Source organism: Paralichthys olivaceus, chromosome 20 (genome assembly GCF_024713975.1).
Source record: "Paralichthys olivaceus isolate ysfri-2021 chromosome 20, ASM2471397v2, whole genome shotgun sequence".
NCBI classification, from domain to species: Eukaryota; Metazoa; Chordata; class Actinopteri; order Pleuronectiformes; family Paralichthyidae; genus Paralichthys; species Paralichthys olivaceus.
The window spans coordinates 149,535-172,304 of record NC_091112.1 but is presented as its reverse complement, the minus strand read 5'-3'; the positions used below and the strand labels follow the sequence as shown (position 1 = coordinate 172,304).

Here is a 22,770-nt window from a genome sequence, read left to right as displayed (position 1 = left end):
CTCCTCTCCTTCTTTCCTTTCCTTGGATCCTCACTTGAGATGGAGAATATAAATATGTTTCCTGACGTGTTCCTCACATGTTCCTGACGTGTTGCTGACGTGTTCTGTATGTGAGAACAAATGTCTGAGTCAGTCTCTGGACATGTTCTGGATCTTCTCCTGCAGCTTCTAGTAAAACATCTGGAACATGTCAGAGTGAGTCCATGAGAGAAAACATCTGGAACCTTCTCAGTGAGTGAGTGGGCGTGTCTCTGAGGTTTCTAACACGTGACGGACGTGAAACTGAAGAACACAAATGTCTCATGATGAAGAAGAGGAGCCGTACACGTAGAAGACGAAGACGTCAACCTGCTGCTCTTCAGGCTCCACCCCTGAATGTTCCCCACATGTTCCTGCTGCTTCACAGGACAAACTCTGCGTCCACCAGGGGGAGCAGTTGTTTATTATGATTTGGTTCTATGAAAAGAGGAGGAGGGTGATGAGGATGAAGAGAAAGATGAGGATGAAGAGGAGGAGGGTGATGAGGATGAAGAGAAAGATGAGGATGAAGAGGAGGAGGGTGATGATGATGAAGAGAAAGATGAGGATGAAGAGTAGGAGGGTGATGATGATGAAGAGCAAGATGAGGATGAAGAGTAGGAGGGTGATGATGATGAAGAGCAAGATGAGGATGAAGAGTAGGAGGGTGATGAGGATGAAGAGGAGGAGGGTGATGAGGATGAAGAGAAAGATGAGGATGAAGAGGAGGAGGGTGATGAGGATGAAGAGAAAGATGAGGATGAAGAGGAGGAGGGTGATGATGATGAAGAGAAAGATGAGGATGATGAAGATGGTGTGTTCAGAGTCATCCTAGTAGCAACAGAACTAAAAATATTTCCTGTTTATTATTGACCTGCTAACATGGAGACGACCGGATAACATCACTGATGACATCACTGATGTCATCAGTGATGTTATCAGTGTCTGTGTGTGTCTCTCTGTGTCTCTCTGTGTGTGTGTGTGTGTGTGTGTGTGTGTGGAACTGGATCAGACTCATTGTGAAATATTTGTAGATTTTTAAATTTTTTTCAATGAAAACATTTCGAAGGTGAAATCAAAGAAGAGTTGTAACTGAAATGAGTCAGTAGAGACGAGGGCGCCACCTGCAGGACAAACTGCTAATTTCAATTTTTAAGATTTAATTCTTTTGTGTACAAACATTTTCTTTTACCCACTTCTCTTCCTCCCTTGTTCTCAACAGTGTTCCCTCCATTCTTCCTCCTCTTTCCTTCTTTCCATCACTCCTTCCTTATCCTCTCTGTCCTTCATTCAGTTCCTCATCTCACCATTTCTGTTATTTTCTTTTTTCTCTCACTTCGCCTCCACTTGTTTTGTTTCTATCTCTTACAACTGAATTTTTTAGTCATTCTTTTTTCCCTCCTTCTCATAACGTCCACCTCTCACACAAGTGTATTTATGAATGGAGATGCCGTCACTCACCTCCTCCATGTTGTTTTGTTACAACAGGAACAAACATACCTGTTCAGACGTTGTTCCTGAACCCTCGTCTTTGTCTGACAGGCTCACACAGCAGCGGCCTGAGGTTGTCTCCAGACCAGAGCCCTGAACCATGAAGCAGGATTTGTGGTTATCAGGGTAACTTCAGGTTTAATTCAGAGTTTTCAGTCCTGCGAAGCTCGTAGGAAAGAAGGAAACAGCGAAACAGTTTCACACGTTTTTCTTTTATATATTTTATTGAAAACCCCTCAGTACTGTTTCTGTTACATCACACAAAAAGTCAAACACAGTTTTTCCCACAGACGGGACGAAGGAGGATGCTAACAGCTGACAGAGGAGCGAGCTGGGGTCAAAGGTCAAAGGCTCAACTATCACCTCGCTGTAGAAACACAAACATCCTTAAAATGATTTAAGTCTTTAACAAAATAAAAACCAACCTGAAACTGAGCTGAGTGTATTTACAATATTGCCTTAAAAACCAGTTAAAACCTGACGTCAGCAGGTCTGACACACGTGTCCCTCAACATCTACACTCTTAAAAACAACACGTTAAAACATCCTCGTGCTCACGTTTGTCTGATTCATGATTTTATTCAAGGTCCCTGGTGCAAAACTCTGACTTGATCCCTCACTGGCGTCGCACCAAGGAGCCAAGAGTCAAACTAATTTCAACATTTGATTTTGAAGCTGATCACTTTTTCAAATAATCAAGTAACACGGAAAATGATTTAGACAATAAAAGTTCAAGAATTTAAAAATGAGAAGTCACCAGTGGAGGACTTGAATACTTTTATGTCACAGATCGAGTGTTCATCGTTTTTCTTCAAACAGAAAACTGTAGAATTTATTAATGTTTGCACATTAAATCAAATTTGATTGAATTCAAAATGTAAAGATACTTAAACAAACTCAGTTCATTTAGTGGCTGATCTGAAGCTCATAGAAAACCATCAGCTTCAATTTGTGTCCACAGAAGATTTACACTCGTATGTTTCTAAGAGATGGAATAAAAAAGATAGAAACAGTTTAAAAGTTATGATTCAAAATTCATCCTGAGTCAAAACTAAAAAAGTGGAGAATGTTAGAACCAGACACGTGGATGTTTTCAAACGATACCATTTTCAAAAGTGTAAAATGAGAGAAAAGCTAAAAGTTTACAGCAGTTTAGATAAAAGCCCGAACTGAGCAGCTTCAGGAACAAACCTGACTCACCTGATAAAAAAACCGCCAGCGCTCGACATCGTGGGAGAACGTTTCCTCTTGAGATTCATTTTTGAGTCTAATTGTTCTGATGATGAGTTTTTCAGTTTGTGAGCAGGTTTGTTTCTGTGACTGAAGCAGGAGAAAGTAGAAAATACACAACAGGTGTGTCACGTTCAAACTCCGCCCCCTGCAACCAGCTCAACCACACTCTGAGAAACATTGGAAGTCAGCTGTCTTCAGTCCTTAATATCCCATAATCCACTGCACACCTGTGACAGGTGACAGCGTCGTAGAGTCGGAAGCTGAGCAGGTGTCAGTGAAGGCATCATTGCGTAACAACTCAGAGACACGTCACAGACTCACTGCTCGCCTCAAACCTGGCAGTAAACTGGCACCTGAACGCACCACTCTTTTCCGTCAGGTTCAAAGGGTTGTGTTTAGGAGGCGGAGCCTGAAGTGTGACAACAGCGGCAGTGGTCTGAATATCGCGAGGGGACGGGCTGTTTGAGGACGAGACGCTCAGTTTTACATCAAACTAAAAACATCAACAGCTGCTGACGGGGACAAAAAACAGGCTGCTGTTAACTTCAAAAACAAACACACCCAAACTACAACTTCACCCCACCCGCCCCCTAATCTTCCCTGAAGAATCCCCACAATAAATCAAACACACACTGGGAATATTAATCAGATGATCTTTGTGGACCTGAGCGACGGCAGGTCTGCATATGTCAACTGTGAGACGGCAGAGTCACGTGACCCGTCCACGTCAGGGAGTTTATCGGACTGAAACGTGACGGCGAATGAAGATCCTGAACCGTTCAACACGGAAACATGAGACGTCTTGATTGGGTGTAAGACACAAGGAGCTCCTGAAGAGGGCGCTCTCCACTCCGGTCAGAGTCCAGAGACTGATATGGCTGCAGAAAGAACAGGGTTCTGATCCTGAACGACAAGTTTTTGTTGGATGAGATCAGATGTTGGTCTGAGGCTCAGAGAAGAACGATGTGATGAAGATAAATCTGTAAAAACCTGTGAAGAAGAAGGTCCTGATACGAGAAGTCGGGTTTGTTGGAGGTGAAACTAACGTTTGTACATTCAGGACGACTGAGGATCAGCTCAGACGTTCAAAACGTAGAAAACAAACTGAGTCCAGTTCAGACTACAAGAGTTTTAGTCCCAGGATGTCGTCACGGTGATTATATGACTGTGAAACTGATCTGCTCTGATCTGTCGGAGATGAACTTCTTTTTAACACTGGGTTTGTGTGCACGATGTCAACTTCCATGAGAGCACGCCCTCAGAATTTAACGCCATCTGTATTCAAGAGGCAGTATGTACATGAACCATAGGGGGCAGTGTCGGGTGAGTAGTCTGTGCAGTGCGGTGTTCCTGCCACACAATGACAATAACATGCTCGTCAAAATATCAGTCAGCTATTTTAAAGGTTGATCCTGCAAAAATAAACACAAACAATCTGAGAGAGTTACCGAGTTCTTACCGCAAGTCAGTCTGAGCTCGGCACAGAATTGAATCCATCGGTGGTTCCCCGAGACAATTCTAAACAAATTCTAACGTCAAAGTTTGCCATGTTTATCATGTAGGTCACATAGATCAGGTGGTTCTGTTGGATTTTACTGCTGTGGTGCCCTCTAGAGGAATCATCCAGTAACAGCAACAACCACCATCTTCACTTTAAAGTTTACATCACAAACTGCTTTTCTTCTGTGTCGGTACACAATCATTTGGTAACTATGGTAACCTGATGAAATGAGACCATCAGGTGCTGGAACACTTCTTGTAGTCTGGACTGGAAAAGCTGCTCAGTACAACAGCTGAAAACTAGGGGGCGTCAGTGCTCACCCACCTGCCTGGTAAAACTAAACCTGTTTACAGGAGAAGAAGAAGAAGAGTCGTCAGCCCTGGAGACAAAGTGTGTTTTGGTTTTCACACCTGTTCTTTAACAAGGAGTTGGTTCACACCAGAACTTCAGATTCAGACGTCTAGCCGACGATGAGACGAGGGTCGGGGTTCAGGCTCAGGATGTGGAGACGGACTTATGGGACAGACGGATGCTTTGACCCTGAACCAGGTTTTAAAGGGAAACGTGTTGAGTCTTCAGCTGAGGACCATCAGGTAAAGTTCTGATCGAATCTTCTTATATTATCTAAAAACAAAGACGTGATTTTCTACTGCAAACTGAAAGGGACTATTTCAGATCACCGTTCCTGTTGCTGCTGATGTTGTTGCCATGGTTGCAGTGATTGTTGTCTGGCGGAGGTCGGGTCCGGAGGTGGACTGAGACGGACAGAAACAGGACGACACACAGACGACGAGTTGATTGAAGGACTAGTCGTCTTCATCGTCGTCGTCGTCTTCCTCCTCGCCTTCATCATCCACGTCTCTCTTTCTCTTCTGTCCCTGAACGCCCGGCTGGTCCTCTGCACATAGGGAATGGACCAATCAGAGGAAGCTGTCACGGTTCTGACCAATCAAAGCTATTCACACAACTAATCCTTATTTAAATCCTTAGCGATCCTTTTAAAGAGGCTGAATATTAACTTGAATTATTACGTTTTAGGGGTTTTACCTGTTGATCAAACAATATTAATAAAAATACTTTGAATGACAGACTCCTCTTTTCATTGATTGAAATTAAATTGTGGATCAAAGGATTAAATGTGTTGTATTTCATGGACATCACTTACCTTCCTCCTCCTCTTCCTCTGCATAGTCTTCCTCATCCTCCTGAGACCAGAAGAAAAACTTCACTTTCTCAACACACACCTTCACAAAATAACACACAGCTTCTGATTGGATGACACTAATGAAGCTCTACGTCTACGTCAGATCGTGTGACCAGGCTGATCTCCATCAGACCGACTCTGACAGTTTGTTCAGAACGTCTATCATATAAATACAAATAAACTACTTGTCCTGATTGATTTTTAATTCTCTGTAATAAATGTAAATATTATATAGACTGTAGATTATATCTATTAAATACTAGCTCATAATACATAAAGTATTCTCAGATAGACTGATGAACAGTCCTTAGATTTAATAAACAATTAACTTTTGTCACTGGTGCAGACTTCAGATCAGGGTCATGGATCAGAGGCGGCCATTTTGGTGCTGAACCTGGTCACAGCTGAGGTCAGCCCGTCCCACCGGCTCAGGTCGGCCCAGGCAGAGACCGAATGTCCACAATGAATCAGCTCAGCATCAACCTCTCGTGGTAACTTTGTTTATTCTTTTTCCTCTTTGCCTGCATCTGAGCCGGCGGCGGGTCGACCTGCAGACTGAAGCCTGAGTTGCCCACCTGATCTCCCCGGTTCACCTGAAAGCTCAGCCCCACCTCTCCTCCCTCTGAGCCGTCCTCATCCTCTTCTTCATCATCATCATCATCATAGTCGCCAGTCTGCCCCGCCCCATCCTCGCCGTCCTCGTCTGTGAACACAGAGACGAGTTTAAGAGCATTCACAGGGAGGTTTTCCTGACGAGCACTAAACCCTGTGTCCCACCTTCGTCTTCGGCCTCAGAGTCTGGAGCCTCGTTGTCCTCCTGGTCGAAGCCGTCCAGGTAGGTGACCTGAGGCAGCAGCTCGAACACGCTCTCCCTGTAATCCTCCAGAGACGTGATCTCACAGTTAAACAAGTCCAGACTCTGGAGACTCTTCAGGTTTTGCTGCAGCAGGAAACATCATGTTAGCAACTAAAAACGGATCTCTGTGCGTGTCTGTGTCTCCATGCGTGTCTCTGTGTCTCCGTGCATGTGTCTGTGTCTCTGTGCGTGTGTCTGTGCGTGTCTCTGTGTGTCTGTGCGTGTCTCTGTGTGTCTGTGTCTCTGTGCGTGTCTCTGTGTGTCTGTGCGTGTCTGTGTCTCCGTGCGTGTCTCTGTGTCTCTGTGCGTGTCTGTGTCTCTGTGCGTGTCTCTGTCAAAATTGCTCCAAAATGACGTTCAAATATTCGCTCTAAAAAAACACATTCGAATATCTGCGCATGCGCATCACGTCAATAACAGGAGGACAAACTAATACAACGAGACATAACTACTCGTATAGGTATTTTTATTTCAGATTTAACATAAAACATATCTACACATTACAAAATCAGTAAATGAACTAACCGTAAAACTTAGACTTTAAAAAAGACAGCTCTCTCGCTCGCCCCCCTCTCTCTCGCCCCCTTCTCTCTCTCTATGCGCGATGTGCATACTGACTTAAATAAACAGTTTGTTAATAACGGTCAGTAATAACCATAGACTGTAAAGGTAATGACGGGTCTGTGGCTGACGTGAGCTGAAGGTAGTGGGAGTGTGTGATGCGAGTTTAGGAGTGTGTGTGTGTCTGTGTGTGTGTCTGTGTGAGTGTGTGTCTGTGTGAGTGTGTGTCTGTGAGTGAGTGAGTGAGTGTCTGTTAGTGTGTGTGTGTGTGTGTGTGTGTCTGTCTGTCTGTGAGTGTGTGTGTGTGTGTGTGTGTGTGTGTGTGTGTGTGTGTGTGTGTGTCTGTCTGTCTGTGAGTGTGTGTGTGTGTGTGTGTGTGTGAGTGTGTCTGTCTGTCTGTCTGTCTGTGAGTGTGTGAGTGTGTGTGTGTGTGTGTGTGTGTGTGTTCTGACCAGAGCCTCCACGTTGCTCAGCTCTTTGATCTTGTTCCCACTCAGGTTGAGATACGTCAGGTTTGGACATTTTTCGGACAAAGTTTCCAAAGAACCAGACAAGTTGTTGTCGCTCAACTCGAGCTGAAGAAGAAAAGAGATTTTTAAAGAATCACAGATCGTAATTATCGCTAACATGGAGCAGGCAGGGTTTATGGCCTATAGACCCGCCAGCCACCAGGGGGCGATCCATGTGACTCGGTACAGGAGTCCTGTCATCCATCTTTATTCACAGTCTACATTTGTGACGTGTTGCACAGGATTGTGGGTAACCAGCAGAACAGGTCAGCTTTAATAGTTCTTGTTACCTTACGTAGTTTGGGCAGCGACGGCAGTTTAGTCAACGAGCTCAGACCCACGTTGACCATGCTGAGGAACTCCAGCTCCTTAAAGTCGTCTGAGAGTCCTTCCACCTCCCCGTCAGCAGAGCGACTGTTGTCTACCACCAGCTCCGCAATCTGAAGGGGACACAGACAGACGGGTGTAAACAGACAGACAGGCGGGTGTAAACAGACAGACGGGTTTAAACAGACAGAGGGTGTGAAAACAGACAGACGGGTTTAAACAGACAGACAGACGGGTGTAAACAGACAGACAGACGGGTGTAAACAGACAGACGGGTGTAAACAGACAGACGGGTTTAAACAGACAGACAGACGGGTGTAAACAGACAGACAGACGGGTGTAAACAGACAGACAGGCGGGTGTAAACAGACAGAGGGTGTGAAAACAGACAGACGGGTTTAAACAGACAGACAGACGGGTGTAAACAGACAGACGGGTGTAAACAGACAGACAGGCGGGTGTAAACCGACAGACAGGCGGGTGTAAACAGACAGAGGGTGTGAAAACAGACAGACGGGTTTAAACAGACAGACGGGTGTAAACAGACAGACGGGTGTAAACAGACAGACGGGTGTAAACAGACAGACAGACGGGTGTAAACAGACAGACGGGTTTAAACAGACAGACAGACAGACAGGTGTAAACAGACAGACGGGTGTAAACAGACAGACAGACGGTGTGTAAACAGACAGACGGGTGTAGACAGACAGACAGTGTGTAAACAGACAGACGGGTGTAGACAGACAGACGGGTGTAAACAGACAGACAGTGTGTAAACAGACAGGTGGGTGTAAAAAGACAGACGGGTGTAAACAGACAGACAGGTGTAAACAGACAGACAGGTGTAAACAGAGAGACAGACAGACGGGTGTAAACAGACAGACGGACAGACGGGTGTAAACAGACAGACAGACGGGTGTAAACAGACAGACGGGTGTAAACAGACAGACGGGTTTAAACAGACAGACAGACAGACAGGTGTAGACAGACAGACGGGTGTAAACAGACAGACAGACGGTGTGTAAACAGACAGACGGGTGTAAACAGACGGGTGTAAACAGACGGGTGTAAACAGACGGGTGTAAACAGACAGACAGACGGGTGTAAACAGAGAGACAGACGGGTGTAAACAGACAGACAGACGGGTGTAAACAGAGAGACAGATGGGTGTAAACAGACAGACAGACGGGTCTAAACAGACAGACAGGTGTAAAAAGACAGATGGGTGTAAACAGACAGACAGACGGGTGTAAACAGACTGACAGACGGGTGTAAGCAGACAGACAGACGGGTTTAAACAGAAAGACGGGTGTAAACAGACAGACGGGTGTAAATAGAAAGACGGGTGTAAACAGACAGACGGGTGTAAACAGACAGACAGACGGTGTGTAAACAGACAGACGGGTGTAAACAGACAGACAGACGGGTGTAAACAGACAGACGGGTGTAAACAGACAGACAGACGGGTGTAAACAGACAGACGGGTGTAAACAGACAGACAGACAGACGAGTGTAAACAGACAGACGGGTGTAAACAGACAGACGGGTGTAAACAGACAGACAGACGGGTGTAAACAGACAGACAGACGGGTGTAAACAGACAGACGGGTGTAAACAGACAGACAGACAGACGAGTGTAAACAGACAGACGGGTGTAAACAGACAGACGGGTGTAAACAGACAGACAGACGGGTGTAAACAGACAGACAGACGGGTGTAAACAGACAGACGGGTGTAAACAGAAAGACAGACGGGTGTAAACAGACAGACAGTCGGGTGTAAACAGACAGACGGGTGTAAACACACAGACAGACGGGTGTAAACAGACAGACAGTCGGGTGTAAACAGACAGACAGACAGGTGTAAACAGACAGACGGGTGTAAACAGACAGACAGTCGGGTGTAAACAGACAGACGGGTGTAAACAGACAGATGGGTGTGAACAGACAGACGGGTGTAAACAGACAGACGGGTGTAAACAGACAGACAGTCGGGTGTAAACAGACAGACGGGTGTAAACAGACAGATGGGTGTGAACAGACAGACAGGTGTAAACAGACAGACGGGTGTAAACAGACAGACAGTCGGGTGTAAACAGACAGACGGGTGTAAACAGACAGATGGGTGTGAACAGACAGACGGGTGTAAACAGACAGACGGGTGTAAACAGACAGACAGACGGGTGTAAACAGACAGACAGGTAAATGTAAATGTTTGTGTGAGGACTTAACTCATATTACCCAGAATTCCTCTGGTTGTTATATAACCAGCAGACACTGGTTCAGGATGAAAACCAGAGGTCGGCCATTACTGACGCTGAGCGCGTGCGTGTTTAACCCACTATAAGCTGGGGGGGGGGGGGCGACTCTACACACACACCATCTGCCGCCCCCCCCCCCTTCATACAACATGACACCAGTGAACGATTGTGTGTGTGTGTGTGTGTTATTTAACTGACGCTGGTCGGTGTGTATTCGGGTTATATAACACACACACACACACACACACACACACACACACACACACACAGCTGTGCTTAGTGACGAGTAACCCGGAGGTTCGTAGTTTTAATGGCGGCTCAGTCGTGTTCTTGCTCCGCGTGGTTAAACTACCTTCGGTAACCTCGGTAACCTCGGTAACGCCATTTTGACTCGTTAGCGACGTTTAGCTAACACCTCCCTCGGCGTTACAGTAACGATGTAACGGTGTAACGTTACTTTGAATATAGAAGTATTCGTTTGATTCCACAATAATCCGCTCAGAGTAACGATAAATCGGTAACGCGTTACCACCGAGCTCAAAATGTCTGTGACCGACCTCCGCGTCCGCTCCACCGAGCAGGGTCGCAGCAAACACCGATTAAAACCCTCCGAGCCGCCGGTAAATCCGGTTTGAACCGAGTTTAACGACGCAGTTAAATCAAACGTCGTTTTAAACGATGTTCCCGTCGAAGTTGAAGCGACTTAAAATGTCCGCTCACCGAAGACGACCCGCCGTTGTTCGGTACGCAGCTTTCGTCCGGGACGAAACCCCGCGAAAAGCCCCGAACACCGGCTCTGATTACCGGACAAACGCTAAGTTATTCTCGGTAAGAGGCTCGAATCGTCCGGTAAAACCGAGCCTGACCGAGCGGCGGACACCGACTCAAAGTTAAAGTTTCAGGTGAACCGGGACGAAGCAGAACCGTGGACGAATTTAACGTGAAACCGAGAATGTAGAGACGGTAGATGAATGTTAAGGGTTTGATTTAACATAGATTCTCCGGGACCGAGGGGGTTTTACCGGGGGGGGGGCGGACCGAGCCGCGGGATGCTTCCACATCTACCGGGTCCGCTGCTTTCGGTTTACCGGACTGTGCAGTGACCGATAAGCGCTTTCACCGAGTGGATGTCCCGCCGCTGAGTTTCCGTTAAGTGTTCGGTGGCGGGCTGCATGTGACGGGCTCCGGTGGCTCCGGTGCTCCGGTGGCTCGTCCCGGGTTATTTGAGACTTAAAAAGAGCGGGGCTCACCTCCGCCGGGTTCCGGCTCCGCAGCTCCAGACTGATCCTCTTCTTCATGTCCATGGTGCCGGTGCTTCGTGTGCTCGGTAACGGTCGTGAGGTCCCGGTGCTCGGAGCTGCTCCTCTGACGGACTGAGTCTCTACTGATCCTCCATGATACCTCCGCCCTGCCCCCTACGCGCGGACCCGCCCACAGACACTCACGGTTGGCCGCGTGCCTCTGCGCCGCCGCTGATTGGACGATGGGCACGTCAATCAAAACTGATCACTTTTAATCCAGGGGGTGGGCGGGATAATCCCTGGGGCCGCTTTACAAAGGATCATGGGAAATAGAGTTTTTTCATATGAGCAACATCAGCGTTCTTCGGCTTGATTGACAGGTGTCTCAGCCAATCACCGCCCTCCGCTCTTCTGTCGCTTTGCAGATAATCGACCATTTTTTTGATCAATAAAAAACGTGAACTCTCGGTTTGTTTACATGGAGCCCGATCACGTGATTACAATCAGAACATCCATAAAAAGCAGGAAGTTGCAGAAAGTTTCAAACTTTTCATGAAATAAAACCTTTGAATCCTTTGATTATTAAACATGTGACATCACTTCCTGTCCACTAGCTTTGTGTACATTTCTCCACTGAACTGAAAACACTGCTCACAGGCAGTGAGGGGGCGGGTCTTCTCCATAGTTCGTTATTAAAGTATTTTTCTTGTTGATAAAATAAAAACAGCTAATTCAGTGTTGTGTCATTTCACTCATTTTTATCGAGGCAACTTTGAAAGAGGTTAAAGAGCAAACGTGCTTCTATAAACGTGACATGATTATGACTTGGGGGAAATGCTCGACCCTGAATGCCCCACGCAGCATTCAGGTGTCACTGTGTCAAACACACAACAGAGACAATGTTATTCAAAAAAACAAGTGTTTATATTTCTGAGTACTTTAACCTGGGCAGGCAGCCATCGTTCAGGTACAGTTAAAAAAATACAACTTTATATGTACATAGAAAAAGGTTGAGCTTATAAAAATAACTCAAATGAATCAGTGACCGGAGAACGAAGAGCTTGACGCACCGAACATGACAATCAGCTGACAGGGAGGAATCCATTAGTGATTTTATACAGGGGGAGTGAACCAGGGAGAACAAGACCAACAAGAACTGGACCAGAAACAAAGCCGAGGGTTCAGACGCTTCACATCCGTAACTCGTCTGTTCACAACCGGGTTTTTCGGCCGATTTCCTTCTGCAAAGTTAGAATTTGCCGACGTACAGCAGAGAGGTGGTGTTAGTTTGTACACATACTGTCACATTTAATAAATAGTTTTTCTCGGATCCACTCTGAAGCTAGATTCACGCGTCAGAGTTCAGACAGATGAAGTCGTCCTGTAGAAACACTCATGTACAACTGACAGTTTTTTATTCCTCATCATTATTTCAGTCACATTTTAAAGTGAAAGTACGAAACGCTCCAGGTCTCTTTGTTGGGAAGTAAACTGAATATGTTTGGTTTAAAACAAATAAATGATCTGATGTGTTAAGGGCATTTTATATTGTATATTTCAGTATTTACTGACATTTTAGGATTAGTTGATTAATTTATAAATCATCCACAGAAAATATTGAAAATTTGAAAAATAGTCTGGTTATTCCCACACATGAATATTTTCATTAAAAGCTCAAGTTTCCACTTTTCACTGGGTATTCGGGTCCTTCTGAATTGAGACTCTGTGGACTAAACACGTTCTTTATAAAGATAATAAACACATTCAGAATATTTCCAGCAACATTTTGAGAAAAGATGTTTCAGTTGGTAGATTTCTCGCGATTCTGAATGATGAGTAGACGACTCGTGTTTCCAATGATAACTGATCATTTTCATGAGTGAACCGAAGGAGATCGGTCTGAGGACAGAAGAGTGAAATCAAACGTGTCAATGTGATCGCCTCTGTTTTATGAAGAATCACAGAAACAGAAGTGATGATAATGAACATGGTTGGTCATTAAAAACTGATGCATTGAACCGAGCAGAGCTGAAACAATCAATAGCCAATTAATCAATAAATGTAATCGCAGAACCTGAGCTGGTTTTCAGTTCTCAGAGAACATTTGAACTTTCACAGACTTTCTTTTAGATTTTCTTTTAAGGATTTGACTCATGAAGTCGTTCAACTGTGACAAATGCTAACATGAAGTTTTCACCAATTAATCAATAATGAAGATGAGTGGATCGGTGGGAGTTTGTGTCAGCTCTGTAAAACCCAGGGTTACAACGGCGTGATGATTCAAACAAACTGGATGAAAACAATATTAATTCATGAACAACTGAAGGTTTCATGATGAATCTGGTTCAGTTCCGGTTGTTTTTTCTATTTTCTAACTAAATTCAATACATGAGTGATTGCAACAGGAAATCGTACAAGTTTGTTGAGTTTTACACACGATGAAGTCACATCTGAAAACGTCCAGACAGAAATGTAAAAATACCAGAACAAGAACAAGAAAAAAAGCAGGAAGTTGTTGAGTCCAAACTAAAATCTTTTCTTCCGGGGAAGCAAAATGGTGCAAGCAATGGAAAGGTTTGAGTAACTGGATTTTAAAAAGGAGCGACGTGGTCTCAGGTTAAAGGCGTCAGACGAACAACTGTGCTGGTTTGTTTCACCAGTAAAACTGAATATGAAAGAAATGAAGGGACACAAATGGCTCCAGTGTGAAGAACCATCTGTGTTCAAAACAATGTTAAAAACAAACTAAAACTTTCTGAGAATTATTTTACACAAACCCGGTTTAGTCCTCACACAGAAACTGAGTCAGACGGTGACGTTAATGAAACAACGGGGGCGTGTCGTCCTCACGTCTAACTTGGGCTCCCACCTCCTCCGGAACACAATCACTGGATTCTTTATTCCAGCTTAATTTCTATTTGCAGCCATTTTGCATCTATCCTCGATAGTGAAAAGTATTCAGTAAAGACAGTGGGAACATGTCTCCATTTAGTTTCTTCTCTCTGACGTGTTAGTATCAAATCTTTCAAGGATTCAAAATGGCACAGGACTGAGTTCCCTCTCCGTGTTTATTTAAGATTTTTTTCAGCCTTTCCTTCTTTTCTTGCTGTTGCTCTTTGGGGAAGCCATTTTGTCTCCTTCTCTGAAATACAGATCAAAGTGGTGCATGACTGAAATCCACTGTCATCTTCTTCAGTCTAACTTTTTGTAGCAGCCATTTTGTTCCTCGTCCCTGTTGAATCAAATTTTGGGGGGGATTCACAATGGTGCATAACTAAGTTTTCTGTTAATTCTTCTGTTTTCTTAGTGAAGCCATTTGGCTTCTCCTCCCCAGAACATTATCAAATCTTTCAAATGGTGCACGACTGAAACCCGGTGTAATGATTTCTTAGTCCACCTTCCTCATACTACTGTTTGTTAGGAAACCATTTTGTCTCTTCTCCGTTTGGGGATTCAAAATGGTGCACAGTTAAAATCATCTGATTCAGCTCCTCCATCACTTTGTTCAATGGGAATCAAACTTGTGAGTCAAACTGACCCTCTGCTGTTATGATGCATCTCTTTGTTGGCATCACTCCCTCCTTCTCCCCCCACCTTCTCTGTTAGGAGCTGACCTCTGTCGTTTCTCCTCCTGCCTCCACCAGCGTCACCTGACCCTCCTCCCCCTCCATGATGATGCCTCCATCCGGCAGCACAACCATCTCCCCCTCCTCCTCCACCATGCTGGCAGCTCCTTCCTCTTCGTCCTCATCTCCTCCCACCACCTCCTCGGGGCTGGCGGCAGCGTTGGCTGCGCTGTCGGCGGTCAGGGCGCCGGCGTTGGTACCGGTGATGTTGGCCTGACTCTGGGCCATGGCCTCCAGCTTGATGCGATACTCCTCGGCCTCCTGCTCTTTACGCAGCAGCTGCTGTCGGTACTCCTGCGCCTTCCTGTTGGCCTCCTGCAGCTGCCTCTGTAGCAACTCCTGCAGGAGGAGGAAGAAGAGGTCATGTCACAGAAAGGGTTAGATAATGTCAGAGTGAGTCCATGAGAGAAAACATCTGGAACCTTCCCAGTGAGCGAGTGGAGGTGTCTCTGAGGTTTCTAACACGTGACACACGTAGAAGACGAAGACGTCCACTTGGAAAGACGAGGAGATTCCAAATGTTTTGGTTTTAAGGGCTGACGCCGGTGTGGACGAGCTGTAAACAAATTGTTGCACTACTCTAGAACAGTTTTTTCTCTATACCACAGAGTCGACACTATTTGCGTAAGTACTCCGAGCAGAACTACACCAGAGTCCTGCCAGCTGTTGTGAATAAGTCGGACATGAACAATCTGCTGCTGCTATAATTTATTGTTTTGAGTCACATTTCTTTGTTTCAGCTTTAAAAACAGTGAACTGAACATCTTCTGGTTCTTGCACCATTTTTAAAGTCAAATTTAAGCTTTTTAAGATCTCAATAAACGTGTCGTACTCTGCTCACAGGAAAACTTCATATTCAGTGTAGAAGAAATCAACACCCATCTGTGTTACGCTGTTAAAAACATAGAACTGTGTGTGTCACTGCCTGCAAATTTAATACCTTGCAGCAAATTTCTGGTCAATTTAAGAGAATTTAATTTCTTTGAGAGATGCGGGAACCTTGTGCACTCAGATGGGACGATGTCACGTAGGACTGTGAGAATTTATTCAAAGTGTTTTTCATTATATTTTGTGTTTGAAAACTGAATCAGGGGAAGATTCGTCGGCCCTACATATATGGAACTTTAGTGTTAAACATCACATCATGGATTCATTCTCGGTCTCGCCTGGTCATACTGGTGAAATTGCCGTCAGCTCACCGTCTCTCCTGTGTCGTTGTGGTTGCTGGTTACCTCCAGCTTCCTCTTCCTGGTGGGTGGGGGCTGCGGCTCCTCCGTCACCACCTCCTCTGTCACCGCGTTGGCTGGGACCGCCAGCACTGACCACAAACAAACACGGTCAGCATCATCAAGTGACTCAGAAAAAAAACTGCATGAAGGATGTTTCAAGTTCATACTCTGCTGTCCGTGCTGCATGGTCACGAAGAACGGTTGAGACATTCCTCCAGTGGTCTGCAGGTTGCCATGCTGGTCCGTTACTATGGTGATGACCCTCTGACCGCCCTCGTTGACAACAGTGGCGTGCTGGATGTTGGAGTCCAGAGCGCTGGCCGCCATCGCTTCCTCCGAATCTCCTGAAACATAAACATTAAAATCTGAGAGTGAGACAGTGTGAGAGAGAGTGAGTGAGAGAGAGAGAGAGTGAGTGATGTCATACCTGCATTGGCCTTGTTGAGCAGCTCTGCCAGGTTGACCACGCCCCCCTGTATGGCAGGTATTCCCTGGATGATGAACTGTTGGTTGGTGGAGCTCGTCTCCACGTTCATACTCACCTGGTTCATGTTCACCTGGTTCTGCATGCCCTCCTACACACACACACACACACACACACACACACACACACACACACACACACACACACACACACACACACACACACACACACACACACACACACAGTATATCTTTACTGTATATCTGACACAATAACCGTCCAATCAGACGTCAGGATGTTGTCTCACCTGCAGCAGCAGCATCAGCTCCGTGTTCTGGATGTCGACAGCGATGTCGAATGGCGTCTTGTCAAACTTGCTGAGCGAGTGCACGTCGGCTCCGTGCTTGATGAGCGTCTCGGCCACGCCGTGGTGTCCGTGCTGAGCCGCCCAGTGCAGCGCTGTCATCTTCAGCATGTCTTTGGCGTTGATGTCTGCGCCGCTCTGAAAAGTGAAAACAGTTTTAAACACAAACTGCTTCATAGATTTAATGTGGATGTTTGTATTTTTACTAATGTGAGAATTAGCTGTTTTCATTGGACTTTCCTTTAGTAAATAAAATATCTAAAAAACTTTTTATTTTAAAACTTTTTTTAATTTCAAATAGGTTTTTATCAAAAAGTTTGACTTTGATGTTGTTGATTTTAACAATCGGGTGAACGCCCCGCAGACTTTAGATTAAAGTCCAGATCTATCTGAGCTTACTCGGACCAGCAGCTCCACGATGATGGTGTGTCCCTCCGCGGCAGCCATGTGCAACGGCGTCCTGTCCACTTTGGTGCGGGCGTCTCTGCTGACGCCGGCTCTGAGCAGGACGTCTGCAGTGGAGTAATGACCATGCTGAGCGGCCAGGTGGAGGGGGGACGTCCCCAACTACAGGACACACACACGTATTGTCTTTAATTCATAATCTGATCAAATAAAAACAGATGAATCACGGATTGATTTTTTTGTCTCACCCAGTCAGTAGTGAACGGCGCTCCGTTGGCCATCAGGTTTCTGACCTCATCGTCCTGCCCTTTACGAGCCGCCTCCAGCAGACGCTTGCCGAGGTCCACCAACGACATCTGACGCAGACACAAGATGCAGGAGACAACGCGTCAAAGTGAGAAGTAGGGGTAGAGACTGAGACACAAGTGAGAATTGTGACATCACATCCTGTTTAAGGGACAATCGCAGGTAGATTTTGTTGAATGGAAACATCATGGGACTTTTATTTTCACCTAAACAGCTGATAAATGTTCATTTAACTCAGAGTTTAGTGTTTGTGCTTTCCATCGTTTATTCATTAGCGTTAAAACCTTAAACTTGCTGTCACATGACTGTTAAATTTACCATGAAAGGTGTGTGTGTGTGTGTGTTCACTATGATGTACTGAGATGTTTGATGAAATGTCAATTTGTTCACATTATTAGAAAAATGTATTTACAAATATAAAGACAAACTTTTTCATATGAAAATAGAAAAAATGAATTTACTTTTTTATCACAAATCACCAGAGAAAAACATTAAAATCTTATCTTGTCTGGTTTTTCTCTTCAGTTCCTGATTCTTTGATTTTATTGCAAAGAGCTGAGCTTGTTTTAAACAGCTAATAAATCAATTAAGATTATTATTCCGTAAGTAATAGTATCAGTAACTTTATATCAACACTAAACTTTAGGATATTTTTTGTTTTGTCCAAATATCAAATTCATTCAGTTTAATTTGTGAAAACCAAAGTTTACAGAAACTTCAGTTATTCAGACAGAAAAGTTAGTTTACTGTTTTAATACTAATTTATTATCTTTAATTGAACATCTGCAGGTTTTTAACGCTTTCACTTTGAAGTTGTGATGAATTCATTTACTGAGAAAAGCCTCATGGGTAATTAATAATGAAATTCATTGAAAGAAGCACCAACATTCATCAGACTCATTAAAGTAAAACCAGTAAACGTGCTAATGATTTTACAACATATAGAATTTGATGGTGTCACAGTGAGTTCACACTCGGATCTCATTAAACCGTATCGATCAGCTGATTTATTGATTTGTCAATAATCGGTTTAAAACAGTGAACTTCTGATCGATCACATTAGTGTGATTATTGATCAGAACATTAATCAATAATTAAAGTGACGTCAGATCAAACTTGGTGTTTTTCCTCCAGATTCAGCAGCAGAAAACAATGAGCGTTTGTCCGATAATGGAACCAGTGTCCGTTTGTTTTGGGCGCTAACATCGTGAACATGTTTCCGACCAAACTGAGTACAAATCACAGCACGCGTGATATCCGGGTTTAAACGTGTGACACTGGTATTATGGGATGTCTGCGTTTCTTCAGGTGACCATGGTTTTATTTTGTCGGAAAGTGAGCAAAGCTAGCGGAGTTAGCTCGACGGCGCGTCCGATAATGGAAGCCTGGAGTTAAACAGCGGCCGTGAGTGTGGAGCAGCCGAGCGGGACGAGGAGCCATTTTACGCGCCTTCACGGACAGAAAGAATCCGCCATGTGCCACGTCCCCACCGGGATGAGGGTCCCCACCGCAGCCGGTAAACACCGGGAGCAGCTGCACCGACTCACGGACACTCGCACCGACAGGAAACCGTTTGATATTAACTTGTTGGTTTTCCGGGGGAAGTCACAGAGAAATTTCCTATTTTACACCCGGAGAAAAAACTACTTCCACATCCGGTTAACGAGATTCTGCAGCAGCGCCGCGGAACAATCACCGGAGCAGAGCCCGGTCCTTGTCCCGGTCCTTGTCCCGGTCACTGCACCGGTCCCGGTCACTGTCCGTGTTAAACTGGGCTGAACCCTCTGGAGCTCGGCGGCTCAGATACTCACCGTGTCCGCTTCAGTGAGGAGCAGGACCGCGCTCCTCTCGCCTAATGCTAGCACGCTAACCCGTTAGCAGAACCAAGCGCGGGTTTGCGCAGGTTTTAGCGCGAAAGTCGCAGCGGTGAGTACAAGAGCGCAGATTTCTGTGCGCACTTGAATTCACGAAGCTCAGATCCGGAGTTTCTGCGCCGCCGCTGCTTCTCCTGCTTGTTTACTGCGTCAATCACCCAGAGGAGGCCGCTGCGCCCGGAAGTCTGGGCTGTAGCCTTCACAATAAGAGTGCCTGTCTTTTACTCTTAGTGCTTATCAGCTTTTCAAAGTAAAATCATCAAAGCTGAAACTGTCACCGATACAACGACCAAGAGAAATAAGTATTATCAAATATATGAATTCTGTCTAATGTGGTTACACCAGAGAAATCAAGTTGGATGATTGTGATATATTATGAAGAAATAGTTTCTATTTCTGACATGATGATTCTCTGAATAACGCGTTTGTGTCTGTGTGAGTTTGGACGTTTGAAGACGTTCAACTTATTATTGACGATTCATCAACAATAGTCACAGTTATAATAATATTTATCTACATACATGTTGTTATTCTTCAAGTATAAATCTTAGTTTCCAGGTGAAAGGTTCCAATGTTTCATTTCATCAGAAAAACTAAAAAATCACTTCCCAAACATTTTAACATTAGATAAAGAGCAGATTGGCTTGAAGATGTCAAAGTATTCTGTAATTAGAATAATATAATATATATATATATATAGTTGTACAATATTTTCTGTGGAGCAGAAGTTGACATGATGTTTTTTGTGCCGTTAAATCTCCTTAACTCAAAGTAACTTTATTTCCAGAAATGACAGAACCATTTAAAATGACAAATGGAACAAATGTTGATTTGAAGTGTTTGCAGTTGATTGATGATGAATTAACGAACCACAGCAGCTGTTTACATCTGAATCCGGTTCTTTGGTTTTTAATGCAGCTTGTTGCAGATACTCTCTCAATCTGTATTTTATGTTGAAAGTCCAAACAGGAGGTGTGCTCATAACTTTGTGTCATTTGACGCGCGTGTTTTGCAGCTAGCTGTGTTAGCCGTTAGCTAGTACAAACTGTTAGCTTGTGAGGCTAAAGCAGCTTCTGTTGACGTCACTGAGGCGGTGACAAGCGCTCACCTGCAGGGGGAGGAGCTTATGTGAAAACAAGACAGCGGCTCCGCGACACCGGAACAGGAAGCAGAGAGGTTGACCTCGGTGTGGGTGGGGCCTGGCGTGAGCCCGCCCCCTACAGTCCACCTATAGCACTGCAACCGTTTGTTAGTATTTAGATTAGATTAGATTAGATTAGATGAGATGTACTTTATTCATCCCACAACGGAGAAATGTACTTGTTACAGCAGCAGAGAGAAAGTGTAGTATACACTACAGAAATTAAAATGGAAAAGGCAATAACACAAAACAACAGACATTTCTGTAATTTACACAGTAAAAAAGAAAACAATCGACCTGCAAACAGACAATGTGCAAAAGGGTACATAAAAAAAGAGTGGCATGATATAAAAAGTATTGTAATGTAAAGAATATAAGTAATATTCATGCTCATGAATGAAATAAAATGAAATAAGAAAATATTGCAATGTAAAGTGACCATGATATAAGTACTATGATAAGGAGAGTCAGACATTGTAAGTGGTAAATGTAAATATTAAAAATATTAGAAAATGTAATTGTGGATAAATAAAAATACAGCCATGGTGAGTAGTAGTGGGTCGAGACATGAACAGGAAACTACAACATTATCAGGTGGTGCAGGTGTTGTAGAGCCTGGCAGCAGCCGGGATGAAGGACCTGCGGAACCTTCTTACACTGTGGGTGTAACAGTCTGCAGCTGAAGGAGCTGCTCAGGGACCACAGTGTTATGTAGGGGGTGAGAGGTGTTGTCCATGATGGATCTCATCTTAGCTAACATCCTTCTCTCCCCCACTTCCTCTATGGAGTCCAGAGGACAGTCCAGGATAGAGCTTGCCCTTCTAATAAGTCTATTGAGCCTGATCTCTGTCCGTGCTGCCCCCTCTCCAGCAGACCACAGCATAAAAGATGGCTGAGGCCACCACAGAGTCATAGAAAGTCCTGAAGAGAGCCCTGCACACTCCGGAGGACCTCAGTCTCCTCAGCAGGTGGAGGCGACTCTGGCCCTTCTTGTAAAGAGCATGGGTGTTGTCAGTCCAGTCCAGTTTATTGTTGAGGTGAACACCCAGGAATGTGTAGCTCTCCAGCACCTCTATGTCCGATCCCTGGAAGTTCACCGGTGTGAAGTAGGATGCTTTCCTCCGGAAGTTTACGATCATCTCCTTCGTCTTGCTGGTGATGAGCTGGAGCTGGTTGAGCTCACTCCAGCTGACAAAGTCCCTGATGACCGTCCTGTATTCCAGGTCGTTCCCCTCAGAAACACACCCAACAGTGGCTGTGTCATCGGAGAACTTCTGGATGTGGCAGTGGGTGGTGTTGTGGGTGAAGTCCGATGTGTAGAGGGTGAAGAGAAAGGGGGGAGAGCACCGTACCCTGAGGGGCACCTGTGCTGCAGTGCACCACGTCAGACACAGTGATGGAGCCTCACAAACTGTGGTCTGTTGGTGAGGTAGTCAGTTGTCCATGCAGCCAGGTGTTGGTCTACTCCCACACTTTCCATCTTCACTTTGAGCACTGAAGGCTGGATGGTGTTAAAAGCACTGGAGAAGTTGAAAAACATGACCCTCACATTGCTCCCGCTGTCCTCCAGGTGTAGCAGCGATCTGTGCAGCAGGTCAATAACTGCGTCGTCCACTCCAATCCCAGGCTGGTAGGCAAACTGCAGGGGGTCCAGCTGTGTGCCCACCAGCGATCGCAGGTGTGGCAGGATGATCCTCTCCATGGTCTTCATCAGGTGAGAAGTCAGTAACAGGCCTGAAGTGGTTCGGCTCCTTAACATAATTATAATGTATGACGTCTTAAACAGATGCTTTTTATTTTAAACATCAACTCGTGATCTTTGATTTGTTGTTGATTTTATTGATTGATCAGTGTAAAATCATAGGACACGCCCACCCGGAGTAGACAGAACTACATATCCCATCAGCCCTGGGAACAACCTCAGGATCCATCAGGAGCTGGAGAGATGATGTCAGAGGACCAATAATAAAAGTAAAAATAATAGTACAAATATTTTGTAAATATAAAATCTGATTTTCAAAGTTAAATTATATTTTTCTGAAAATGTTTCACATACAAATAAAGACTTCATGTACTTTGAATGTTGAATTACTTCATAAAGAAAACAGTACAAGATAAACCTTTATTTTATCCACACTAAAAGCAAAGTTTGTTCTATAATTATTTGAATATTAAAACCTTTGTTTTAGTTTTATAGTTT

General features: G+C 44.8%; 2 protein-coding genes and 1 long non-coding RNA gene across 7 annotated transcripts; 1 reads left to right on the top strand and 2 right to left on the bottom strand.

Annotated features, from left to right (window-relative positions):
• Positions 1-1,714: 1,714 nt before the first annotated feature.
• Positions 1,715-11,394, bottom strand: anp32e (acidic (leucine-rich) nuclear phosphoprotein 32 family, member E). 3 transcript variants are annotated; one of them, XM_069516536.1, is made up of 7 exons: positions 11,211-11,394; positions 7,664-7,813; positions 7,317-7,439; positions 6,225-6,387; positions 6,023-6,150; positions 5,409-5,448; positions 1,715-5,141 (listed from the first exon to the last, which is right to left on the bottom strand). In XM_069516536.1, the coding sequence occupies exons 1-7, from the start codon at positions 11,262-11,264 to the stop codon at positions 5,050-5,052; spliced, it is 750 nt and encodes a 249-aa protein (XP_069372637.1). In that variant the 5' UTR covers positions 11,265-11,394; the 3' UTR covers positions 1,715-5,049. The 3 variants fall into 3 exon arrangements, with proteins under 3 accessions (XP_069372637.1, XP_069372638.1, XP_069372639.1); XM_069516537.1 differs by having other exon boundaries at positions 6,041-6,150; XM_069516538.1 differs by having other exon boundaries at positions 6,059-6,150.
• Positions 11,395-12,103: 709 nt separating this feature from the next.
• On the bottom strand, positions 12,104-19,854 carry gabpb2a (GA binding protein transcription factor subunit beta 2a). 2 transcript variants are annotated; one of them, XM_020109496.2, is made up of 8 exons: positions 19,367-19,854; positions 17,498-17,605; positions 17,244-17,411; positions 16,788-16,982; positions 16,484-16,631; positions 16,224-16,400; positions 16,027-16,145; positions 12,104-15,166 (listed from the first exon to the last, which is right to left on the bottom strand). In XM_020109496.2, exons 2-8 carry the CDS (start codon positions 17,603-17,605, stop codon positions 14,804-14,806), a joined length of 1,278 nt encoding a protein of 425 aa, XP_019965055.1. In that variant the 5' UTR covers positions 19,367-19,854; the 3' UTR covers positions 12,104-14,803. The 2 variants fall into 2 exon arrangements, with proteins under 2 accessions (XP_019965055.1, XP_069372635.1); XM_069516534.1 differs by lacking the exon at positions 19,367-19,854 and adding an exon at positions 19,005-19,151.
• LOC138405919 (uncharacterized) lies at positions 19,613-22,651 on the top strand. 2 transcript variants are annotated; one of them, XR_011239580.1, is made up of 2 exons: positions 19,613-22,284; positions 22,435-22,651. It is a non-coding gene; the product is annotated as an uncharacterized lncRNA (long non-coding RNA). The 2 variants fall into 2 exon arrangements; XR_011239581.1 differs by having other exon boundaries at positions 22,422-22,651.
• The last annotated feature ends 119 nt before the right edge of the window (positions 22,652-22,770 follow it).